The 26,079-nt window shown below is 46.8% G+C and overlaps 1 protein-coding gene across 1 annotated transcript; it reads left to right on the forward strand.

Moving 5' to 3' along the window:
- Positions 1-54: 54 nt before the first annotated feature.
- Positions 55-24,906, forward strand: Abcg5 (ATP binding cassette subfamily G member 5). The gene is made up of 13 exons (XM_036171036.1): positions 55-338; positions 927-1,048; positions 5,995-6,131; positions 6,216-6,314; positions 8,717-8,849; positions 10,212-10,351; positions 11,573-11,702; positions 12,406-12,619; positions 12,721-12,926; positions 13,238-13,376; positions 18,862-19,047; positions 23,260-23,372; positions 24,398-24,906. Exons 1-13 carry the CDS (start codon positions 193-195, stop codon positions 24,589-24,591), a joined length of 1,959 nt encoding a protein of 652 aa, XP_036026929.1. The 5' UTR covers positions 55-192; the 3' UTR covers positions 24,592-24,906.
- Positions 24,907-26,079: the final 1,173 nt, after the last annotated feature.

Raw genomic sequence — 26,079 nt, forward strand, 5'->3', positions numbered from 1 at the left:
CGAGATAAGAACGCTGTGGCTAAAGGTACATCAGATAATGACATTGGTGGCCAAATCGGTGTCCTGCTGTCTCACAAGGGATATTCCAGGGCTGGGCAAAATCAGACGGGACACTCCCACTGGCTCAGTTGAAGCTACTCTGGAGAGGGACAGGCCACTAGAAAACTCACTTGCATTTGTTTCCTGCTGACCATGAGTGGATTGCCCTTTCTGAGTCCAGAAGGAGCCGGAGGGCCTCACATCAACAGAAGTTCTCAGAGCTCCCTGGAGGAGGGATCTGTTACTGGCTCGGAGGCTCGGCACAGCCTAAGCGTCCTCCATGTCTCCTACAGCGTCAGGTAAGGGTATCCCACAGCAGAAAACTGGGCTTCCCAACCTCTCTGCTGCCTTGTCCCACCAAGTGGGTGGGTGGGCCTGGGGGCTTTGGGCTTCCTGTTTAACAGATCAGGGTGGAAGGAGGCAAAGCTGCCAGTGGGGAGTGAGTACCAGTGAGTAGCTCTTCCCCTGCCCATTTGCTTGGCCCCAATTTATGTTATTCACACCCCTTCCTTGGCCCTGCGTAGATGGAGAGGGTTTGGAAAGTGGGGGTCCTGGGGGCCCAAGGTGGAACAAAGCCTGCTGAAGGAATGCAGGGTTCACCTCAAGAATAAACACTGTGCAGGTTAATATCCTGCAGCCAGCCAGAGAGACCCAGTATTCAGAGGAGCTATTAGGAGGCATGTTCCTTGGGTGGTGGCCAATCGGCAGCCACTATACCTCCAAGGACTGGAAAGTGGGGGCATTGAGACTGAAATAAAGTTGCCAAACTCTCCAGGACCAGCTGGGATATCGGGATGGGCTAGAGTTGGGTTTGGGGTTGGGAAGCAAGGGTCTGGCCCCTTCCAGGACCTTACACTGCTCTTGCCCTCATGGAATTTACTTTAAAGCAACCGTGTCGGGCCCTGGTGGAACATCAGATCCTTCCAGCAGCGATGGGAGAGGCAAATTCTCAAAGATGTCTCCTTGTACATGGAGAGTGGACAGATAATGTGCATCTTAGGCAGCTCAGGTAAGCAACTGGAGGGCTTCTACACTTCCAAGGAGGACTGTGGTGAGGCTTTGGCTTCACTAGAAGGCCGTGCATTTGGCCCTGAAATGAAATCTAATGACATGTCTGTGAATGAGACTTGGTACCAAAGTGAGGCATTGAGAAAAGTCCCTGGGAAGAGTGGGAAGTCCGGCCCAACAAGTAAGTTGTTTGTTTCCTTGTTTGATTGATTGTTGGTGGTACAGGGGATAAAATCTAGAACCTTGGGCATGCTAAGTAAGCCCTCTACCACCAAGCCTCAGCCCCAGCTCTGTTTTCTTTTTCTTTTTTAAAAGATTTACTTATTTATTAGGCATACAGTGTTCTGCCTGCAGGTATGCCTGCACACCAGAAGAGGGCACCAGATCTCATTACAGATGGTTGTGAGCCACCATGTGGTCGCTGGGAATTGAACTCGGGACCTCTGGAAGAGCAGTCAGTGCCGCCCCCCCTCGTTCTATTTTCATTTGGTATTTCCACTTCTGGAAAGTTCTTGTGAAGGTGTTCAGCAGGTGGAACTCAACTCATGTTCTTGATCCCTGGCCTTGTTCATTATGAGAGTCATCAGACAAATGAGGCCAGAGAATACTAAGAAAGAATTCATGTCAGCATCAAGTCTTATCGGTACACCATGTTTGTTTGTTTTGTTTGTTTTGAGCCTTGCTCAGAAGGAGTCGGGCATTCCAGACTGGGGTCCCCTGTGTGCCCTCCCCATGTTCTTCTCTTCTTTCCGGGGGAGAGCTGAATATTTGAACGTGACTTCTATGCTTGTGTTTGTGTTCTGGCATTAACAAGTCATTATCCTCAGAGGAGTTTCCTCTCCTGTCCCTGCAAAGCCTATAGCTGTAAATCCTCAGATTCCAGCCACTGGGGAGGGGGTACACTGGCCCAGAAGAGGGGCTCTGCACGGCATACCTCAGTGTTCATGACAAGCGGTTCTCCTGCCTATGTAAATGAAAAGATTCTGACGTGTTAGATTCATAAAACCCTCTTGACTGAGCGGCTGCTTGCAAATTGTTGGCATTTAATCCACTGTCCATTCGCCTTGCTCTTTCTTAGGAATAGGCCATTTTTAAGTCTGTGGTGAGAGTCAGGTGTGGCACTGTTTGGATAGAGCTGAGTGTGTCTCCCAAAGCTCTGTGACACAAGCTTGCCCCCCATGTGGAAATGATGAGAGACCTGGTGGGTAGGCCATGGGGGTGTAACCCTCTGAAGAGACTGATGTGGTTATTGAGGTGTCCACACTAGCTCTCACCAGACAAAGCTGATGTAAAGAAGGCTTGGTGCCTGAACCCCTCTGGCTTCCTGGCTTATCATACGATCACTCACTCTCACGTGTTGTCTCACAGTGGTGCCATTTACTATGTGGTGTAGCCTGACGTCTGTCCCTGGAGCTGAACAGATGAGGCTATCCCATTTTGAACTCTATATTTCCAAGACCGTGGGTCAACACACACACACACACACACACACACACACACACACACACACACACACACACACCACACACGTACAAATCACCCAGCCTCAGGTGTCCAGTCTCAGGCAATACAGGAGGGATTATGATGTCCAGCCTTAGATTGAATACAAGCACAGCTGTATGGCAATGTCTTAAAAGCAAATGAAATGATACAGAGAAGATGAAGTGAAAAGGAATTCCCTGGCTGTCTTAGTCTAATTGGGTTACTGTAAGAAAATATCATACACTGGGGGACTTGTGGGCAAGAGACTGACACCCAAGGGCCCGACAGATCTGACACGTGCTGAGGGCTGTGGTATTAGGTGTTTGTCACCGTGGATGAAACACCTGGCAGAAATGATTTAGAGGAGGAGAGATTATTTGGTTAATGGTTCCTGAGGGTTTGGCCCACCATGGTGAGAGCTATGGTAACGCATCTTATATCATGATGGACAGGAAGCAGAGGCAGGACCAGACATACCCAAGGAGCACCTCCGGTGGCCAACATCTTCCAGCTAGTCTCCACCTTCTCAAGTTTCCAGAACCTTCCCCAAAAGGCACTGCCAACTGGGGATATAAGAGACATTTTGTATTCAAGCCACGTCTGGCTTCTTCATACGTAGTTATTTTCTGCCTCTATTCACATAATGGAAGGGCTGTGGGATCTCTTCCGAGTCTTTTATATTTTAATTAGTTAATTAATTAAATTATTTTGCGTGTGTATGTGCAGGTGCATGTGTTTGTGAAGGCCCAACCTTGCGTGTCTTCTATCTTGTGTATGTATTTTATTAATGGGTAGACTTGTAGTTTTTGTGTTGTTGAGACAGGGTCTCACTATGTAGTCCTGGCTGGCCTGGAACTTGCTCCATCAACCAGACTGCTATCAAACTCACAGAGATCTGTCTGCCTCTGCCCTCGGAGTGCTGTGCTTAAAGTTATGTGCTACCATGCCTGGCTTCCCATATTGTCTTCCTCAGACAAGGTCTTTCGCTTTTACCTGGAACTTACTGGTTCATTGAGGCTGGCAAAGCCTGTGAGCCCCAGGATCCTCACGCGGCAGGATGAGGAGCATGCCTCACCGCGTTGGCTCTGTTTACACTCAAGTCTTCATGCTTGAAGTGTGTGCTGTTTTCCAGCTGACCCATCTCCCTGACCCTCAAGCTCTTTTCTAAGCACACTGACCCCAGTCAGCTCCCAATAGACTTCAGTCACCTGGAGGCTTGTGTGTGCGCCACTAAGACTCTATCCCCAGAGTGGCATCCTTCTCTGCTGCGGAGTTAAGTCTGTACTTCACGTTGTTTAGATAGACAGCTGGAGGGAAGAGAGTGGCGGGGGAGAACCCCCAAGGATCTCCATGTGAGGCTGAGAAGCCTCAACCTTGATAGTGTGAACACCTGCAGTGACAGAGAGAAAGGACAGGCCGAGGCACCAAGTGCCACTGAGGGACCAGGCACCGCACAAGAGGTCTTCAAGGCTCTGGTTGGAAAAACCACTTGGGAAGCACAGGGACTGTGTCTGGGAAGTCAGGATATAATCCCACTGGCTCACGTAGGTTACCCCTCCCCCTTCTCCTCTTCTTTCTCCTTCTTCCCCCCTTCTCTCCTTCCTCCTCTTCTTCCTCCTCCTCCCCTTCTCCTCCCGTGAGTGTGCAGTACAGGGGATTGAACCAAGTGCTCTACCACCAAGCCGTTTCCCTAACCCACGATTCATTTTTTTCTTTAAATGCAAGAAGATGGTTTTGCTCCTACCCTTTAGTTTCAGACAGTTTGTAAGTACCCTGACTGTGATAATTAGGCTTTGCCACTAGCGAAGCTGTTGAGTTAACACCCATAAATACAGGTGGGGATCCAACAACCGATGTTTCACCACACGAACTATTCTTTTAATGTCACAGAAAAAAAAAAACAATTGCAAACAGACTACACAATACACGTGGGCAGAAAGGCAACAGAGTGTGTCTCGAGAACACCGAAGTGTGATAAGCAGCATATTATCAACATTTACAGGGTTTATCCTAAAATGATGACACCAGAAAGCATGTTCCTTTTCAAGGATATGACCATTTTCCTTTCGACGCCACTGTACCTGAACAGGTGTGCTGATCCCAAGCTTGGTCAGACATGGTTTAGGACAGATGATGACTGCCATAGGAATTTATCTTAGGACCCTTCGTGGTAAAAGCAGCTTCCACAAGGCTCTTGAATAGAAAACCTTGTATCTGGTCCTGTGTGAGCTCCTCCAGCCTGGCAGAATTAGGAAAGGCTAGGAAAAAGTCTGTCCTGTCTCCAGGGAATCTGGGACCCAGGCTAAGTTGTGTGTGATGTGACCTTGGGAAAAGAAAACAGGGGAGACATGTCCCCTGTTACCTCAAGTACCAGGCTAGAACTCTTCAGGGATGTTCTTGGTAGCAGCTGGCTAGCTATGGTGCAGGCTGAGGTCAATTTGCTCCCCCAATGGCCTCTAAGCCAGTGTGCCCCTCAAACTCTAACACTCATGGGAACTTGTTGAAAAGCAGAGTCACATTCACTAGGGCTGAGAGTCTACATTCGGGGTGTCAGACCACCACAGGTCAGACGGCTCCAGCAACGTCATCTAGATTCAGGTAGCACCGGACAGTCCTAAGGAATCACAAAAAGAAATTTAGGTACTAGGGGCCAAATGCTTCCAACAGCCCTCCCTGGCTTTCCCATTTTGTACCTGTATTTTACTTTTTCCTCCTCCTCCTCCTCCTCCTCCTCCTCCTCCTCCTCCTCCTCCTCCTCCTCCTTCTCCTCTTCCTCCTCCTCCTCCTCCTCTTGTTCTTCTTTGTTTTTTTTGACACACACTTTCTCCGTGTAGCCCTGGCTGTCCTGGAAATCATGCTGTAGACCAGCCTGGCCTCCAACTCACAGAGAAACACTTGCCTCTGCCTCCCGAATGCTGGGATTAAAGGCATGTGCCACCACCACCACCAGGCTTAATTTTTTTTTTTTTTTTGATCCTGTATTTTTCTTACCCTGATTTTTTCATTGCATTTATTTATTATGCATGTGTGTATATGTATGCGCAAATGCATGCCGTGGCATGTATATGGAAATCAGAGGACAACGTTTGGTGATTCATTCTTTCCTTCCACCGTGTACCTCTGGGACTGAACTCAGGTCCTCAGGCTTGGCTGCAAGGCCTTTTACTGGCTGGGCCATCTTGTATAAAGAGCAAATACAGAACATCTTCAGACCTGATTCCAGCCCTACCAAGGGCAAGACTTTCTTGTCACCAAATCCAGAAGACATTTCTGTGTGGTGTTTGGCCTCTGTGGCTTGACCCCTCTTCACTCAGGGGACAAATGGGATTTGTTCAGACCTGGGGATTTTCACCCAGGGCGCCATGGAGAAGTGCAGTCAGGGTTCCATTGAAGCTTAAAGGGTCTGGAGAAGTGTCCCCATTCTCGTGCGGAGGCTCCTCCAGGGTCTTGTCTTATCCCCACCAGGCTCTGGGAAAACCACTCTGCTGGACGCCATCTCCGGGAGGCTGCGGCGCACAGGGACCCTGGGAGGGGAGGTGTTTGTGAACGGCCGCGGGCTGCGCAGGGACCAGTTCCAAGACTGCTTCTCCTACGTCCTGCAGGTGGGTGCGTCTCGGGCCTGCCCCACCCGGGATCCCGGCCCCGCCCCCGGGGCTCCGACGACCCTGATGTCCCCTTTCCTGCAGAGCGACGTCTTTCTGAGCAGTCTCACGGTGCGGGAGACGCTGCGCTACACGGCGATGCTGGCCCTCCGCCGTAGCTCTTCGGACTTCTACCACAAGAAGGTATGTAAAACTAAAGTGAAGGCCACTTCCCAGGGGTCAAGGCCCTGGGCCTCAGAAGTCCCTCCTCCTGCCACCTCCTGGCCCGCCCCTTTTCATCTCTGCTTATTCTGCTCCACCTCCGCTGCCGCGGTCCTTAGTGGCAGCTACATGAGCTATTTGGACACCTGAAATGTGACCAGTCCAACCTAAATCTGTTTTGGTATGATGCCCCTGGTCCTGCGGCTTCTGGCGTGGTGGCAAGTGCCCTTACCCACGAAGCCATCTCGTCTTGAAGGAGCCTCATGAAACGCAGACTTAAGTTTCCTCCATGAAGAAACACGATGGAGTCATCACTCTTGCTAGGTTCCAGGATGTTTGTAACCAGTTTGGAAGTAGCTGTAAGTAAACCCACCTTAGCCTTAGTTGGCAATATTGCTTAGTTCTGTCTGGACTGGGACACCCCCAACTCTCCTGAGAATAAGACAGGTAGGGCTTTCACCTGCAAAAGGCCCAGCTTCCTGGGAAGTGGGCTTGTTACCAATGCCCTGGAGAGAGAACAGGCTGTTTTCACTTGAGAATCCTGGATAACTCTGGGAGGCGATTTTTAACTCAAGAGGACCCCAGTCCTCACAGAGCAATCCCTCCTCTGTCTTTTCCCCTAAGGCTATTACATAGGTTCTGTTTCTCTAGATTATTCCTTGGTCTCGCCTCTGGCTGGAGTTCCTCAGGCTTGTTCAAATACAGTATCTCACTTCTGTGGAATATTGGCTGGGGGCTGGGCTTTATCTTCATCTTGATATTGATACATCCACACCTTCTAACCCCATCTCATACTTTCTGAAGGACTCTGCAGCCTGAAAAAGACACCTGTATTCTCCTGAGAGATAGGTGTGCAAAAACATGTTCACACGGCTTGGTGGTCCTAACCAGCGACAGAGGAAGAAACAAGCCACACACACCCACCCTGCAGCTCACAACCCCCCTGCAGCTCTCTCTGTTTGCATTAGTATTTTTTTTAATCTATTTATTTTACATCCCGGCCACAACCTCTCCCCCCCAAGCTCCCCTCCCAGGACTTCTCCCCCACCTCCCCACCTACCTCAGCCAAACCCCCTCCTCTTCTGTCTCTATTCAGGAAAAGGCAGATTCCCGATTGCTTTAGTATGTTTTAAAATCTAAATCCCACATAACGTGTTTTTAAGAAGAGAGCTGGAGAGATGACTCTGTGGTTAAGTTGTTAAGAGCACTGGCTGTTCTTCCAGAGGACCGGGGGTCCATTCATAGCACCCACATGTCAAACAGAGCTCAGTTCTAGGACCCTTCAATCTGATTCCAAGAGGAGATTTTTTTTTTTTTCCAGACTAGATCATACTAACTTCCTGATACATCTCCGCCTCCATTCCCCCTTTGCATCTTTAGTAGGCCAGAGCTCCATTTACGCTGCTGGCTACGTCCTGTCCTCTGGACCTCCTCTGCAATGTCATCCCCTCTTCTCCTGCAGTACTGTGGTTATTTTTCAAAGCAATGTGCTGGTTTCTGTTTTTTCTTTCTTTTTTCACTTTGAAAGGGGTGCAATCTCATTAGAGGCGGCTGGGAACAAATTCTCGGCTCCATTGTGTCCTCTCTGCTTCCCCCGGGCTTCCTGCAGACTCCGGGATCAAGGAAGGGGAAACGTGGAAGTAGAGATTTTTCCAAAGGTCTCTGGGGGCTGCAATAAACTGAGGAAGGGGAGCGGGAGAAAGGCCAGTCTTCTTAGAAAGTTAATAAGGATTGTTTTTAAATGTTATTGGTGTGGAAAGTTGAGATTAAGGACAGAGGGGCTACAAGGAGCCGCAGGGGTGTAAGCGAAGTGAAGGGAGTCAGGGAATTAGAAGCATGGAAGTGGAGCTGTGGATTACATGGTACGTATCCTTTGAAGTTTCTCGAAGAGATTTGAGTAAAGATCGGAATGGCTTTTAATTACTTTTGGAAGCTGGATTATACTCCTTTGATGTAAAGCCACACCACATTTGGTCACTCGAAACTCCAGGACTTACTAGGGTTACCAAGGAGAGACAGGGCCACTTCAAACCAAGTTGGAATTTTTTTAAAGCACAGAAAGTATTTATGATAATAAAATTCAAAACCCAAACACTTAACATAATATATGTCATAATTATACCTTGGGGATATTTTTCTGAGGCAAGAATAAACATATTGTCACTCCTGGAACTTAAAAACATTTGTTTAAATCTGACCTTTGTATTACACATTAAACCAAGTGGATTTCACTGTAATGGACTTTTCTCCCCAAGGGTATGATAAGTCTAAGAGTGCCCCTTGCTCTCTGCGAAGTGTTATCTTTCCTGGGCCATCACCTGCCCATAAACTGAAGTATCAGCCGTAGTTACAGGTGGAAGCCCTGGAATTTATGTCTCTTACAGGCAGAGGCGGTCATGGAGGAGCTGAGTCTGAGCCACGTGGCAGACCGAATGATTGGCAACCATAATTTTGGGGGAATTTCCAGTGGCGAGCGGCGCCGAGTCTCCATTGCAGCCCAACTCCTTCAGGACCCTAGTAAGTGGACACAGACCTGCTCCCAGATGCTCTCAGGGTATCGATCTTCCATGTCTTTTAGGTGTGTGAGGCCCTTTCCTCACAGTCCCCAGTGAGAAACGGTTCATGTAGGATTGAAATCTCTGAGGTTTCCCAAACCAGAGACCCCAGTTTTGGGAAATGCTATGTAGTTCATTTCCTGGTGAGAGCCTATCATTTCGGGAGACAGTACTCAACTTAACACAGTTCAGCCTTATGGTGAAGTGAAAGATAAACACTCAACAGGACTTTGCTCTTTTCTCAGACTAATGAGAAATGGTGGCCCCTTCTCTCATGGTATTCGGGCTGCAGCAGTGAGCCATCCTCCTGGTTGACCTTGTGGGGTGACAACTGGCCCCAGTGTGCTGTGTTACCAAGCTGTGATGCTCAGTAGGTTAGGTGTATTACATGCATCTTCGGCTTGGACCATGTTTTCACTTACCCACGGGGTTACTGGGTTAGTATGACAAGGACCAATTTGCACTGACCATCTCCTAAGAGCATCCCGTTTGTGTATCTGTGTGCCAGAACCCTCTCCATGACTATGAGACCCGCCCTGTCCACCCTAACTTATGAGGGCTGCTCCATTATGCACTGTAGGGAAGGCCAGTGAGTTCTGTTAGAAGTGTTTATGAGTTGGCACAGTGTATATGCCATGGGGAAGGTACTGCAAAGTGGGTAGCCAGTCCCCTGCCTCCTTCTACCTGGTTTGGTCATTCTCCCAACTTGACAAACCTCATCATCACACATATGCACCTGGGAGAGGGCATTTTGTACCTCCACTCTTCCTGCACCCTGTGGTAGAACAAGCCTGCCTCTTCTAACGGTGCTTGGTCACGGGATGCTAAGAAGTCCTCGTCACTTTTGGGTAGATATAATCTACAGTTAAACTAGAGAACACAACCAATGCCTGCCCATCTACCGCCCTCCTCCTCCCATCTCCGACTTGGTTTCATTCTTCTGCTGTGCAAACACCCCATTAGTACTGGAAAGTGCCCTGATAGAAAACAAGGTTGGGGGCTAGGCAATTGTTGGCTCATCCCCTTGACTTCCCCAAAGGCTGCCTGCTAGCCCTGTTCTCTGCGCGTGTTCCCCGCATAGAGCCCAAGTAGCCCAGATACAAAGAGGCCTGATCTGGTCACTCTCCTGTCTCCAGGTGTGCACCAGAGCTGAGAGCTGCCCCCCCCCCCCCAGGTCAGGTTCTATCTCCTGGGCTCAGGCTGAAAGCTCCTTCTTGCCATGCAGTTTGGATGGGGTGCAACAGCCTAATGAAGGACTTACTGAGTTTTAAGCCCAGAGCACGCTGGGCAGTGGTTCAGACGTCTGACCCTTCTTTGCCGGCAGAGGTCATGATGTTCGATGAGCCGACCACAGGACTGGACTGCATGACGGCCAATCAGATTGTCATCCTCCTGACAGAGCTGGCTCGCAGGGACCGCATTGTGATCGTCACCATCCACCAGCCTCGCTCTGAGCTCTTCCAAGTAAGGGGATGCTATTGCATGTCCTACTCGACTCAAGAGAAGGGTGTGTAGTGTCTTGAACCAGGAATGGCAGGGCAGGGTAAAGAGCACACACTAGTGATTGAAAGGGCCAGGGGCCTGATTTACTCAGTACCTAGTGTGTGCCAAGCCTCTTCTATACACTAGATCATTCGGTCCACAATCATTCAGTCCACAAGGCAGTCCTGGGGCCGGCCATCCACATATACACTCGACAGAAGAAGAGTCTAAATTAGAAATGACTCAAAATAGAGCCAATATCATACAGTTGGTAAACTGCTGTCTATGGTAGCTTGGAGGAGATGGCTCAGTTGATAATGTGCTTGCTGGATGAGTTTGGATTTCTCATGCCCATAAAAGCTGGGCACAGAGGCACATACCTGTAATTCCAGCGCTAGGGAGGCAGAGACAGGAAAATCTCTGGGGCTTGCTGGCTAGCCAGTCCAGTTTAATTCATGAGTGACAGGTTCAGTGAGAGATGCTTTCTCAAACGTAAGGTGGAGAGCAATTGAGGGACACACACACACACACACACACACACACACACACACACACACACCCAGCAATATGGCCTCATGGCCCATTTAGCTACTGAAGCTCCATTTTGTCACTAAATCACAGATTTTTTTTTCTTTCTTTTTTTTTTTTTTCCGGAGCTGGGGACCAGACCCAGGACCTTGCACTTGCTAGGCAAGCGCTCTCTACCACTGAGCTAAATCCCCAACCCCCCCAAATCACAGATTTTATCCACAGAAGAAACTTCAGTATCCTTTTAGTTATAATAATAATAATAATAATAATAATAATAATAATAATAAATAATAATAATAATAATAATATTATTATTATTATAGGATCTAGTACTTCAAACACAACCAACACACACACCTCGGGTTGCTCCACATCATTCTCAGTGGTTTTTCTCTGCCTAAATGTGATGCTGAGGCCCAGTGCCATACAGCAATACCCATCATGCACAGAGGTAACCCATGCAGGGAAGCAGAGGGGTGTCCTCCCTTGTCTCCAATGGAACCCCTTCCCCCAACACACACACACACACACACACACACACACACACACACACACACACAAATACTGATGCATGGCCAAGGTAACAGAGGACTAACTGGCTGCTTGGAAATGCATTTCCCATAAAGACATGGTCACCTGAGCACTCACTAACACCGTCTGTTATCCAAGCAGCATTTCGACAAAATTGCCATCCTGACTTACGGAGAGCTGGTTTTCTGCGGCTCGCCAGAGGAAATGCTTGATTTCTTCAATAAGTGTGGTTACCCTTGTCCTGAACATTCCAACCCCTTTGATTTCTATAGTAAGTGGTTTTTGTTTGTTTGTTTGTTTGTTTTTGTTGTTGTTTTGTTTGTTTGTTTGTTTGTTTGTTTTCTGGTTTTGTTTTTTAAATTGCACCATCACAGCTGTTTTAAAAATCTTTTTTAGGATTTTATTATTTATGTATTTCTGTGTGTGTGCGTGCGCTATGGTCTACATGTGGAAGTCAGAGGACAGCCCCGAAGAAGTCAGTTCTCTTTTTCCACCATGTGGGTTCTAGGGATCAAAGTCAGGTCAATAGGCTTGGTGGCAATCACCACTACCTGTTGAGCCCTCTCGCCAGCCCTGAACCTTCTTTATCTTTGATTTCCGTGATACCTGCTCTTCTAGGTTTTTGTTTTTGCTTTTTGTTTGTTTTGGTGTTCTTTTATTTTTCAAGGAGTAAATTTGGCTGGTCCATTAACTTGCCCCAGTGACTTACTAGAGAATAAAATGGGGCCTCTCTCTCAGACTCTGTCAGAGCTGAGTTTCTGAATTCTCCCGGGCAGTTGTTAGGGGATTCTCAGGGCCTCTCTGGGTAGCTGTAGACATTTTAATGCAGCAGATGGTCATTCTCTGCTGGGACAGGGTCAGAACAACTGATGGGTCAGGTATGTCATGGTCCATCCTGTGAGTGTGTGTGTGTGTGTGTGTGTGTGTGTGTGTATTTAGGAACATGAGTCATATCTTTTGGGGAAAACTTTTAGTGGACTTGACGTCAGTGGATACCCAGAGCAGAGAGCGAGAAATAGAAACCTACAAGCGAGTCCAGATGCTCGAATCTGCCTTCAAAAAATCGGCAATCTGTCACAAAATCCTGGAGAATATTGAAAGAACGAAACACCTGAAAACCTTACCCATGATTCCTTTCAAAACGAAAGATCCTCCCGGAGTGTTCTGTAAGCTGGGTGTCCTCTTGAGGTAAGAGCTTTGGAAACACAGCCAAGGCCCATTTTGGGTCTTTACAGACATTTACCAATAATGAAATAAAATGGATTAAAACCATCTCATTTGGTTTTCAGGAGAGTAACGAGAAATTTAATGAGAAACAAGCAGGCGGTGATTATGCGTCTTGTTCAGAATCTGATCATGGGTCTGTTCCTCATTTTCTACCTTCTCCGGGTCCAGAACAACGTACTAAAGGGTGCTATCCAGGACCGAGTGGGTCTGCTGTATCAGCTCGTGGGAGCCACCCCGTACACCGGCATGCTCAATGCTGTGAATCTGTGTAAGTGCCTATGGGTGGGAGGTACATTTCTCCCCCCACCAAATCTATCTGCTCCAGCTGCTACCTTCCAAAGGCCCACCATTGTATTATTTTTACAGAGAAGAAAGTAAAGTGTGGCGTCTTTGCTACCACACTGCCCCTAGGTAGTGTGTAGAATTTTGAAGCGGGAGGATTTATTGTTCCATGATCATGGAGTCTGCTTGGCTGCCTTCTTGATCCAGCCCCGATAGACCTCAAGTTCAGCTTCGGTAGCCTTTCCTCCCTCCGTGGTGTGGGGACTGACCATTTTCGGAACATGCCTTCCATGCCAGTTCCCATGCTGAGAGCTGTCAGTGACCGGGAAAGTCAGGATGGCCTGTACCAGAAGTGGCAGATGCTGCTGGCCTACGTACTGCATGCGCTCCCCTTCAGCATCGTTGCCACTGTGATTTTCAGCAGTGTGTGCTACTGGTAAGGTGGTGTTCAGGGGCACTGCGTTCACCTGGGCCAGGCTCCCCGTGGAGGGCGGATGGGACACATGGGAAGATAGCAAGAGGGCAAACTAACTCCATTCCATGTTTGGTGCAATGACCTGCCTTTCAGGGCAGGCATTTTATTACAAATAACCCCACTGAGGGTTGCATGGGACCCAAGAGCAGGCCAACAAGACTATGCCAGGGAACAGCATGCCTCGTGCTCTGAGGGTCTGGGCTAGAGAAGAGTGTTCACAAGGAGCTGGGACCCAGGTGGAGGACTCAGGCGGCCTCTCAAGGCTGCAGCAGCCCCATCAACCTGAAGTTTTGCTGACGGGCCAGGACGTCGCAGTTTGGTGGGTTGACAGGGTTTAGGAAGCAGAGCGGCTACAGGAAGAAGCATTGGGGACAGCATCACGTCTGTGAGCTTTGACTGATGGCCTTTTCATGTCTTAGAACTTTAGAAAGAACTCAAAACGTGCAGGGTTAAGACGCTCGCTTTGTTGTCACGAGAAGGCGGATGGTCCTCACCTGTCTCTGCCGTGTCTCTTCCCCATGTGGCTCTGCCACAGGAAGACATGGAGGACGTGAGTCGGCCTGTCCTGACTCCATTAGTGCCAAGGCACTCAGCTGTGCCAAGAGAGAACCTGCAGATCTTGAGACACCGTTCCTCTTCACTGACTGGATTCCTCTGCAGATGCTCCTAATTGCTAGCACCACAGTGCCATGACACACAATATGAATTGTTTTTACAAACCACATGCTATGTACGTGCAAAATAACCAAGGGCATGTTGGTGTAAGCTCCAGAATGAAGGCTTTACAGGTCTCTTGGGAGACATTTTTACTCACAGAGATAAGGCTGCTTGTGTTCCGTCAGCATGAGGGTGGACTTCCAACAGAGGCCATGACAGCAACCACATAGCCTTTCTTGCTAGCCCAGATGGCACCCCTCTTCTCTGAGCTTGGAAACAATGTGGGGTGATCTGACTGGTGCTACAAGCCACAGGCCTATCTCACTCAGGACAATGGATTCAGAGTAAAATGTTCCCTTCATGTCCTGGGAGCAAATTTTTAAAATGGGATTATTTTTGAGTAAAAACAAGGCTGGGTGCAAACTGGAGGCTTTGTTTATTTAGACTCTTTCTACTCAACATGGCCATGGACTGATGATGGCCGGTTTATTTCACATGCAGAATCCCAGTCTCTGAATTAGGTCCTGCATATAATAAGATCATCACGTTAAGTCACATAGCTCTTTAAGACCTATGAAGCAAAGACTTTGATTTTAATTTAGACTCTGACTGTGAGAAAGAGCTGGTTCAACCAGACTTGAGAAGATTGGGTATGGTTTTAAACCAGATGGAGCCCGGGCATGCACATCATGACTATTTTTCAGACATAAAAATGGAGAATCAGCCGGGCGGTGGTGGCACACGCCTTTAATCCCAGCACTCGGGAGGCAGAGCCAGGCGGATCTTTGTGAGTTCGAGGCCAGCCTGGGCTACAGAGCGAGATCCAGGAAAGGCTCAAAGCTACACAGAGAAACCCTGTCTCTAAAAAAACCAAAAAAAAAAAAAAAAAAAAAAAAAAAAAGGAGAATCATTTCTAGTAGCATGAAGCTGTTAGCCACGTGGAAAATGCTTCCATCTAGTTACAAAAAGAGCAACAGACTGCCCACTGTGTCAGGCACAGTACTGGGTGCTACAGGAGATTCATGAACAATAAACTCAAGGGTCCTGCCCTGAAGCTTGAGATTCTGAAATCTAGACCCCTCAGACATTCTAGAGGGCTCTGGCAGCTCTTTCCCAGCATGCCCCACCTGAACTCATTCAATGGCAGAATACGACTGGAACCAACTCCAGGTCTCTATACTAACCCCGCACGAACAGTCTGCTTAGCAGAAATATTAACATGCTTGAGAGCCCCAGACCCCACTGCAATACGGCCTGGTTTCCAAAACTCTTAAGTTTCCACATTCAAAAAATACATCTGCTGAATGCATTTCAGATGAGAGATTGTGGACCGGAGCAAACCTTGGGCAACTTTAATTCAAGGAAGTGTAAGATTAGCCTCATACAGAGGCAGAAGCACTGTGCTGAGGATGCCCAAAGCAGCTCACACACAACAGGGCAGCAGCTCACAATCAGTGTGGCAGCTCACACACACAACACAGCAGCTCACACACAGCCCAGCAGCTCACAATCAGTGTGGCAGCTCACACTTAGCAAGCACTCACCAGCTCTGCATGTATTCATTTATTGAATCCTTGTGACCACTTTGTGAGGGTGACAAGGAAACATTCTTGTTTACAGAGGAGGAAACTGAGGCACACATCCTAGCTCACATGCATGATCTTAGTGGCTTACAGAGGATGCACGAATTGCTTGTTCCCACACCAGTCCCTTCCTTCAGTCTTGAACAGAAATGTCTCCTGGCCAGCGGCTCTCCATTCAAGTGGGTCCAGCTCCCCAACCTCGCTCACTCTTTGTCTTACACTCAATAGCACTCAAAATCTTCTGTGTTCAAGGGTGGACAGAGAGTTTGGGGAGAGGAAGTTTGGAGGTATCTGTAGAAAAACTGAATAAGCCATGGTTTAATGAGAGGAAGGAGCAGGGACCATCAGCAGACAAGGGCACAGGTTCAGAAGCAAACTCACAGAAGGTCTTTGTAATGGAAGAATTTGGTGTGCTGTGGTCATGTGATGAAGGGTTGGGGAGAGGAGCACAAGTTGAGACTGAAAGCCTTGGGGTCTGGTCAGGGAGGCGCTGACTGCCTGGTAACAGGACATAAGAGAGGACATTGCAGGAGACAGGGGCTCCCTTGTGTTGGGTCTGGAGAGTCCAGAATCTCTTTACTAACAGACTGGACTTCAGATGGAGAGGGTGGATGGCCCAGGGAGGCTCCATGTCTGGAAAGGCCCAGGAACCAAAGCCAGAGAAGAGCATGGGCAACAAAAGGGGGTGCTAACAGGCTGGGGTGTGGCAGAGCACTTGCCTGGTATGCTTAGGGCCCTGGGTTCAATCCCCAGGACCACAAAACACACTCTCTCTCTCTCTCTCTCTCTCTCTCTCTCTCTCTCTCTCTCTCTCTCAGCGTGTGTGTGTGTGTGTGTGTGTGTGTGTGTGTGTGTGTGTGTGTGTGAGATAAGCCTGTTCAGTACCAGTACAGATTGAAGGAGGTAAGGAAAGACACGAAAAGAGCTTCAGGAGTGTACTCTAGTTTACAGGGGAACAGGGCATGAGCTGGAGGTAGCAGTGAAGATATGAGCTGGTGGAGGATAGTATGAAAAGGGACACTTGTTTGATCTGTGTATTTTCCTTGTACATGTCTTTCATCAAACTGTTCTCACTGGTGATTGTGTGTCTTAAACTCTCAGTAGGCTTGGGGGCCCCATAGTCCATTCGGAGAGCAAGGGAAAGAAATCAGCATGTCTCATCCCATGACTGTTGGGCTTAAAGAATGGTTGTCTTAGAATGTGGTAAGGAGAACCATCAAAAACTATTGGAGGACCTGGGATGCAGCTCTGTGATAGAAGGCTTCCCTCGAGCCTCCTTTCCTAGAGTTCTCTGGCGCTGCGAAATTAGCACGCAAGCGAATAATTAGGTTGAGCAGATGGAAATACAAGCCGAAGTAGTCAAGTTGAGCTGCACATACAGGAGCATTCGAACAACATGGCATCATGGATGCAAGCAGACCTAGTCACACTGGGCGAAGATGGAGAGAAACTACACACACACACACACACACACACACTCACACACACACACACTCATAGAACAGGTGAGTTCTCTTCCTGACATTGGGGAAGCAGGAGAGGAAGTAATTTAAGTCGAGGTTTATGAGAGCCATGATGAGACCATGATGAGAGGAGACTGGACCCCAAGATGTAATGAGAAAACCTTACGGGATTGCTGCAGGTAGAAGTTTTCGCTGGTCCTGTCTGGCCCTCTGTCCTGCAGCCACTGGGACCCAAGTAAACACACAGAGGCTTATATTACTTACAAACTGTATGTATAGTCTATGGCAGGCCTCTTGCTAGCTAGCTCTCATATCTTAAATTAGCCCATTTCTATTAACCTATGTTTTGCCACGTGTTCCCTGGCTTACCAGTCTGCTGGTATGTTGTTCCTTGGATTTCCTGCTTGCCTCTAAGCTGCCAAAACAGCATTATTTATAGCCAATGGTAGCAACACATATTCACAGCATACAGAAAGGCATCCCCCAGCACTTCCCTTTTCTAGCTAATCAAAAAGGAATGTTTTAACTTTAACATAGTAAAATTACATATAATAGAACAGTTATCAAGCAGGAATTACAGTTACAGATCCCAAAGCCAGCCAAGTCACAGCAGCAAAGTAGCAAAGTGGGTCCAATTGGTGTAGCAATATGCTGTGTTTACTTCTAGTCCCTGAAGTGAACAGGGCTCCTGGAAGGAGACGGTGCAGAAATGGGCCAGGATCTGGGGACATGGGGCAGAAGGCTGTACTTCAAAACTGCAGTCTGAATTTTTGGAATTGGAAGATTCTGAGTAATTGGAAGATTCTGTGCAAGACACAGCAAGTGACTGAAGTTAGGAAGGAGAGCAGCTGACTAGGAGACATTTCTACGGATGGCTTATCAAGACAGTTAAAAGACTGTGAGGGAGAAGACTGGAGTGGAAAGGATGATCCTTGTCCTCATACTATGAAACTGCCAAAGGTGACAGAATGTTTTCAAAGCCACAAGGCTATGGGTTGAGAAGAAAATTAACATAATTAAAACACATGGTGATTTGGGCAAGAGGAAAGGACAGCCTTCAAGACTGGCTGGGAGGGCATAGCTGAAACATGGGGGTTTCTTTTCCTTGCTCTACAAATGGACTGATGGACCCCCCGAGTCTAATGAGAGTTTAAGACACATGATCACTGGTGAGAACAATTTGCTGATAGACGTATACAAGGAAAATGCACGGATACAGGTGAGCTTGTTACAAGGCCATGAAGGTCAAATCAAGGCTCTCAGATTAAAAGACACTCATAGGAAGGAGTGGGAAGGTAATGCATAGATAGGGACAAGGTAGTGAGCAAGTTCATGCTGACAATAATCCTAAGGATAGGGATGAGGTGCTGGGCAGCGCAGTGGGGGAGCCCTCAGCATTAGCATAGGAATGGCGGGAAGAACACAGTTATTTATGAAGAGACCCAGAGAGTTTAACAGCCCTGCATCTGCCAGCCTGTATGGCTGTTGTCTAAGCAATTTAATATTTTACCACGAGAGCTGAAGAAGTTATAACAGGCAATTCACATTGAGGTGAAGTCGATGGTAATAAGTGGGCTCAAATGTCAGCTTTGTCCCAAAGAGGGTTGACAAAGGGGAATGTGGTTCGCCTTGCTAATTCCACCCTCCCACTAGCCAGCAAGGAATCATTCACAGGAGGCAAGTATCATCTTTTTCTTAAATGATAGTGCTGGGAGAGAAACCTGAAGACTTGTGTTTTTTTAGGACTCTGGGCTTGTATCCTGAGGCTGCCAGATTTGGGTACTTCTCTGCTGCTCTCTTGGCCCCCCACTTAATTGGAGAATTTCTAACTCTTGTGTTGCTTGGGATGGTCCAAAACCCCAATATTGTCAACAGTATTGTGGCTCTGTTGAGCATTTCTGGACTGCTCATTGGATCTGGATTTATCAGGTAAGAGGAAATGATTGAAAAGATGTAGTCTGTCATGATTTGTGGTCAAGGATCACCAAATAATGACTGCCATAAACCAAACCCAGAGAGCCGAGTGGCGCAGGTTGAAGTGATCACCTTGTAGTCTGGGCTGTTTCTATTACTCGCCAACCAAGATTGCTTTAGACCTTGAACTGTTCACTGTCTGTTAGTACGATGTCTTTTTATTGGACATCAGGACACAACAAGGTAAGCACATTATTGATGTGACTCATATGTAGCAAGCTAGGGAAACAAGAGAAGGAACTAACCTAGATTCTCTAAGAAAACCCGCAGCCCAATTTAGAGCCAGTGTGCATGTGAGCTCCTTCCTAACTAGTGCAAGTGAGGCTTCATTCCAGCTCTCAAGTCTCATTTTAAAAAGTATTTATTTTTATAGTATGTGTATGTGTGAGTACCTGAATGCACTGTGTATGTGTTGGGGCCTACAGAGGCCAGAAGAGGGCATAGGATCCCCTGGAACTGGAGTTACAGATTGTTGTGAGCCACTATGTGGGTGCTGGGAACTGAGTCCAGGTCCTCTACAAGAGCAGCCAGTGTTCCTAACTGCTAAGCCATCTCTTTAGAACTCCCTCCTCTGGTAAAGGGGGATGGGGCTTGCCCTGTTCATCCTACTCTCCCACTAGCTTGCAAAGATTTTGTCACAGGGGACAATGGTACTCTGGAATTAAAATCAGTTAGATAAGGAAAGAGCCAATAGTATAAAGTACTCTTCAAAAAAAAATTAGTGGACATGTGCCAAGTGCTAACAGTATCTCTGGGTGATATTTAATTCCTCATCACATTTTATTTTATAATTTTTTCTCTTATATATCATTTTGGAACCAAGAACATACACTCATGCAACACACATACTTTTTAAAATTAGTAGCCAAAAGGGTCAAAAAAGGTAAAGAGTAAAATCTCTCCAGGCAACATTACATGTGGGACCCTGTAAGTAAATTACAACCCTAAGACAATGTGATGACTTTCTGAGGTGGCTCAGTAGGAAAAGGTGAACTCTGCAAGCATGAGGACCTGAGTTTGGCTTCCCCACACCCACATAAAAGCCAGGCATGGCCCGGAGCTCCAGCACATAGGGTAGGGTATGCAGAGACAGGAGGATTGCTGCAAACAGCCTACCCCCCAAACCACAGCCTTCAGGTTCAGTGGGAGACCCTGTCTTACAGGAACAGAACTGGGAGAGGCAGAGAAGAACACATGGCATCCTCCTATGGCCACCCGATGTGTGCTCAGGGGCACACACATGAGCACGCACATACATGTGCACACATGCACACAGCCCCCACGTACAACAAAATCAAGGAAGAAACAATGAAAAAGTGAGCATCTATTTAAATGTAATTCCATTTATGTGAGGGTTGGAGTAATTTGTTTTCAAGTAAGAAAGTTAGGCTTGGACTTGGCTGTTTGAGGACCACCCCTCAAAGGATGCTCACTCAGAGGATGCTCACAGTGCACATGCTTCCTGGAGACGGCTGACCCTGGACCAGAAGCTTCTTCTATTGCGTAGCTGCCATCTGACAGTGAACAAGTCACTTTTTTTTTCTATCAGAACTGGTTTCCTCATTTATAAAATCTTGAGATAAGAAGCTACCTCTTCAGGCTAGGGGTGTACATAAGACAACCAGTTTGAGAGCATGCTATGAGCTGACCATACTAGACTATATAAAGGCGAGCTACCACATTTCCCTCCATAAAGGACAACCTTTCTATTACACTCTATTTGTCTCTGCTGATGAAGTGGTTGGTAACATCTCTGAAAACTGTGCAAGTCAGCCCAAAGGTTCAGAATCAGGCCAACGAGGTGGACCTCAGGGTGGGCAACGTCTCCTCTTTCATATATTCAGATCTTTAGAATGCCGGCCAGTCGGGCATGATTTCACACACTTGGGTTTGGGGGTAAGGGGATGATCATTTTTAAAAGGGATGCCATGGCCATATTGGCAAACACTCTCCTGTTGTTGGTCAAACCTCCACACAGCAACACATGTCAATAAACAGCTCATGGTTCCTCCCTCTTGAAAGCAGTCCAATATTTCTGTGGCAGGATCTTGTTCTTCCTTTGTGCCTTCCACTCTGTCCCCCTGTCACCTGTGCAGAGCCTGCCTTCTGGCCCCAGGGCTGAAGATGCTCTCTCTGAAGCCCTCCCCCCCCAAGGCCCATTAAGGGCCATCTTGCATTGAATCCTTTCTCTATATTTGAGACTACCAGTTGGAGAGCAGCATGCCCCATTTATCACTACAGTTTTTCTCAGTGGTCAGCCCACGACCTAGAGCCAAGCATGTTTGCAAAAATCATTTGTTGGATTTGTTGGATAAATGGATGACCTTCCTTGGGCTGCCACACAGGACTCAGGCACTGGCTATGTTGGGCTCCTTTCTGATAACAAATGTAAGTAAGTGCAGGTGGAGTACATGTCTTGTGTTGAGCCTGGTGCACAGGGCAAGGTGAGGCCACACACTTCTGACCTCAAAGCGCCAGCACACAGCAGGGCAGCCATCCCCCTGGGGCCACCACCTTGTTCAGGTCTTTGCCACCTCATCCTTGAACGTTTTTATCGTGGCCTGCTCTCCCTGTTTTACTGGTCTCCCCTTATTCTGGTCCATTCTTGTTGGGGCTACATTAATTTCCTTAAAACGATATTTCAACTTGATCGTTTCCATGGTTACTCAATGTCAACTCATTTCAAGACCCTGGAACTACTGTTGGCCATGTTGTTCCAAGCTCGTCTGCCTCTTGCCATTCTCCGTTCTAGCTTGGAGAAGTATTCGGCCCCGGCAGTGGGGCCAGCTGGCCGTGCTTAGGACATTTCTGCTCCGTAAGTGGCCTTTCTCCTCTGTTTTTCCTATGTCCCTATTACCCTCTCCAGTCCAAGTCTGTGCTCTTGGAAAACTTCCAGTAACTAAAGTCACGGGGCTCAGGGGCCACCCGGGAATAGGTGAGACAATAAATAAGAATTGTAAGGACATGTGGTATTGGTTGTTTACATGCTCTTGGCACCAACAGTTCACTTCTGTGTATTTTTGTGGAATCGAGGATACATATTCTATGTCCCTAACTATGGTATGACTTCTTTAGGGATAGGATACTTTTAAAAATCCCCAAAGCACCTAGAATTAGAATCTCATAAAGAGAAATTATTTAATATATGTTTAATTTATGTGTATGAATGTTTTGCTTTTGTGTATGTTTGTGTACCACATGTGTGCCTGGTGCCTGTGGAGGTCAGAAGAGGGTGTCAGATCCTCTGGAACTGGCATTATGGATGGCTGTATGCCAGCATGTAGGTGTGGAATTGAACCCAGGTCCTCTGCAAGAGCAACACGTGCTCTAAACCACTGAGCTCTCTCTTCAGTCCCATGATATATTTTTACTGATAGAAACCATACTGTGCTCCAAGAGGCAATCAATATTGGCAGGAAGTTTCTCCTGAGACAGACTGGAGAGGACCATGCTTTTCTGTCAAGAATAAGGAAAGGGAGAAACAAAAACAAACAAATATACAAACCCCCAAACCCAAACCCAAAACAACGAAAATCCGCCAAACCAAAGCCCAAGTAAAAACTTCTGCTTGCAGCCTCCATCTTTCCTCCTCCTATGCTAGCCTGGTCCTCACATCACCCTGAGGACCTTCAGATCTCTGCTTAGTCAGACGCCAGTCATCACCTAATATAGTATTGCTATGTGTATGATTTCTTGCATGTTTTATATAAGTAATGTTGAAGGATGGAGGGAGAGAGAGGGAGAGAGAGGGAGAGAGAGGGAGAGAGAGGGAGAGCAAGAGCGAGAGAACCAGCCAAAATTTCTACTGAAATGAGCTGCCAGGTTAGAAATGACGAAGTGCCATACTTCCTGACATGCCGGGATGGCTGAGACCTATTTGGGAGAATAAAGGTCAAGAGTGTGAGGAGCCTGGTTCCACACAGTGGGAGTTTCATAAATACACACATTTTCTACCATAGCACCAAAATGCCAACAGCTGTTTCTGGACAGTGTTCATTGAAGACTTACCATTTTCAGTGTTAATTGAAGACTTCATAGTAAGCATCATTTTATAATAGAGATGGAAGATTATATTTAGACTAGAAAAATAGACTGGTTTTGTTCATGTAATAAGACTATTTACTAGAACTTATTGAATTTTCTTTCTCTTTTTTTCTTTTTCTTAAGAAACATAGAAGAAATGCCTATTCCTTTTAAAATCTTGAGTTATTTTACATTCCAAAAATACTGTTGTGAGATTCTTGTAGTCAATGAGTTCTATGGGCTGAATTTCACTTGTGGTAAGTATTCCATTTTACAATATTATTTTTACATGTTGTTCTAAGTGAGCAGTTTCTTAGGGGAATGTATTTTTGGATGAAATGCTATGAGAGAGAAAGAGAGAGAGAGCGAGAGAGAAGATGACCTTGGATTTCCTTGAGTTCTGTCCTTCGAAGCTGCCCGCCCACTTGATTGTTTGAAGCTGAGTCTCACTGGGACTTGGGCTCTCTGATTAGGCTGGGCTGGCTTCAGGAAGCACAAGGGACACAAGCCTCTCCAGTGCTGGGGTTGTAAGTGTGTGTCACCGTGCCCCGTCTTTTATGTGGGCGACTCGAACTCAGGTCTTCTTGCTTCTGTGACAACCATCTCCCCAAACTCTTAGAAATGTTGTATTTTCATAATGAAATGTTCAAGCCTTGATTTGAATAAAGCCCACCATTTTCTCTGATTTTTAATGGGAAATATTCACTGGTCAAGTCACTCTCCAGTCAACAGTCTTGAGGACACATGACATTCTTACAAGTGACAGGTCTATGTAATTGCTAGTAATATCTAGATCATTCCTAGATCATTGAACAAACCAAAGCAAGCGAATGTGGCCTCTTGTTTCCCCAAATGTGTATAGAATACAGATGGGTAAACCCATTAATTTTTAAGACAAAGGTCCACCTCCAAGCCAGGGCAGTGGGAACACAAGGGCCCACAGCCACCGGAAATCCCAGTGTATGGTGGAGAGTAGTGGTTAAATATTTTCAGATGACAATACCAGTAACTTTTGGGGTATTTGATAGCAGGCAACAACCAGGAATAGGGAATGTATCTATTCTCAAAATACGCTCAAATACTTTTCCATCTTCAAACCAAGCCAGGACCTCCAGACTCACTCTTGCTCCACTGTTAATTCCGGGTTCCCCGGAACATCATGTGCCTTTCATTTAAGAAGGCTACTTAGCGTGCTGAATGCTTTCTGAACATCAGGGAAATATTTGTGATTAAATAACCTGAAATGCATCAGCGCTGACACTGTCAATCTTTCCCTTGGCAGGTAGCTCCAATACCTCTATGCCATATAACCCAATGTGTTCCATGACCCAAGGAATCCAGTTCATCGAGAGAACCTGCCCAGGGGCCACATCCAGATTCACGGCAAACTTTCTGATCTTATATGCATTCATCCCAGTGCTTGTCACCCTAGGGATACTGGTTTTTAAAGTCCGGGACTACCTTATTAGCAGATAGTTACCATCCCAGCCAGGAAAGCGTTCAACGGGCAGGTGTGCCTGCCATGGACAACAGAGGAGTGTTGTCTTCTAACCATCACAACAATTCCACTTGTGACCCTTGCACCCATCCAGGCCTCCAAGTGCAATGGAAACTGCTCAAAGTCCTTTGCTGGTCCAGCTTGTGGGGAGATGTGGTACTTGGAAAGCGTGAATGAACTGGTCCAAGGATGTAAATAATAATAATAATAATAATTCATAAACCTATGGGAGATTAATTTGACTTTTTTTCTAGACACAGAAAAATAAGCCTGTTTTAAAGATCATGTTTACATTTGATAAAGAACTTGGTAAAACCAAAGTGTGTGTGATTACTGACCAAGAGCAATACAGGAAAAAGTTCTCTGGGTTTGCTGGAGAAAGCCTTCTACAGTGGGGCTAAGGAGCCCCGCTGCCATCTGAAAGTCACACGTACATGTGCTTGTCCACATGATGAGGCTGGTCACCTGATCACATCAGGCAGCTGCTGGACAGATGTTGATGAACACCCCTGATACACAGCAAAGAAACCCCAGGAAAATGCTGAACATTGAACACCACGTATCAGACAGACTTCTGAAGGTTATGTTTGCTTTTTTCACTTTCATCATAGTTTACCTTTTAAAATTCAATGTTTCTGGACAGAATGTGACTGAGAAATGAGCTATGTAAGTCTGGAGAACCGTGGCTATGCAGTGTCCCTAAGCAGAGCTCTTAAGTTGCAGAGATGAAGGGCGCCGATAAGTGCAAACACACACCCACAGTACATACTCCCAGGAATGATATGATGGGTGTGGGCTATTAAAAATGGATTCTCTGCTAAGTGACTGATTATCTTTCTCATTGATCTGCAAGAAATTCATGAACAAGTCTGAAATTTAATTCTCTCAATGTCACCATGGTAACTATGAGCAAGGCTCTCAGAGAGAGCCCATGAACTTGTTCCGTTACTGTGACCTAGCTTGTAATGAATGATAAATTACAGCACTTGAAATGTCTCCCATTATAGTAGGAAGGAAGCCACAGTGAAATTCTATTGCTTAGAACTGCATTTAAGGATCTGAGGCATTGGTATATTACCAGCACAGTACTGTCAAGTTTTACAAAAGGTCTTTGACACTGATGATTACGGTATAATAGTTACGCAATGCCTTACTGATTATATATGTCACATCAGTTATAGACAGTCCTAGAGATGATCACCTATTCAGGCAGTTCAAAGAGAGTCCCACAGGGAGAAGCCTCTTTTGAAATCACTGATTTCAACCTACTGAAGATACGAGGTAAGTGGACGCAGCTCCTATTATTCATATGCAGATGAATTTCATTCTCATGGGGAAACACTGGAAAATTAACATCATGAGTGCCTTCAAGCCATGTTAGTGATAGCACCCTGGAATCATGATGGTTCTTGACCCCTGACAGCTTGTGTCTCGAGTCACCAAACAGACAGTGATCTAAGAAAATC

Source organism: Onychomys torridus, chromosome 21 (assembly GCF_903995425.1).
Source record: "Onychomys torridus chromosome 21, mOncTor1.1, whole genome shotgun sequence".
Taxonomy (NCBI): domain Eukaryota; kingdom Metazoa; phylum Chordata; class Mammalia; order Rodentia; family Cricetidae; genus Onychomys; species Onychomys torridus.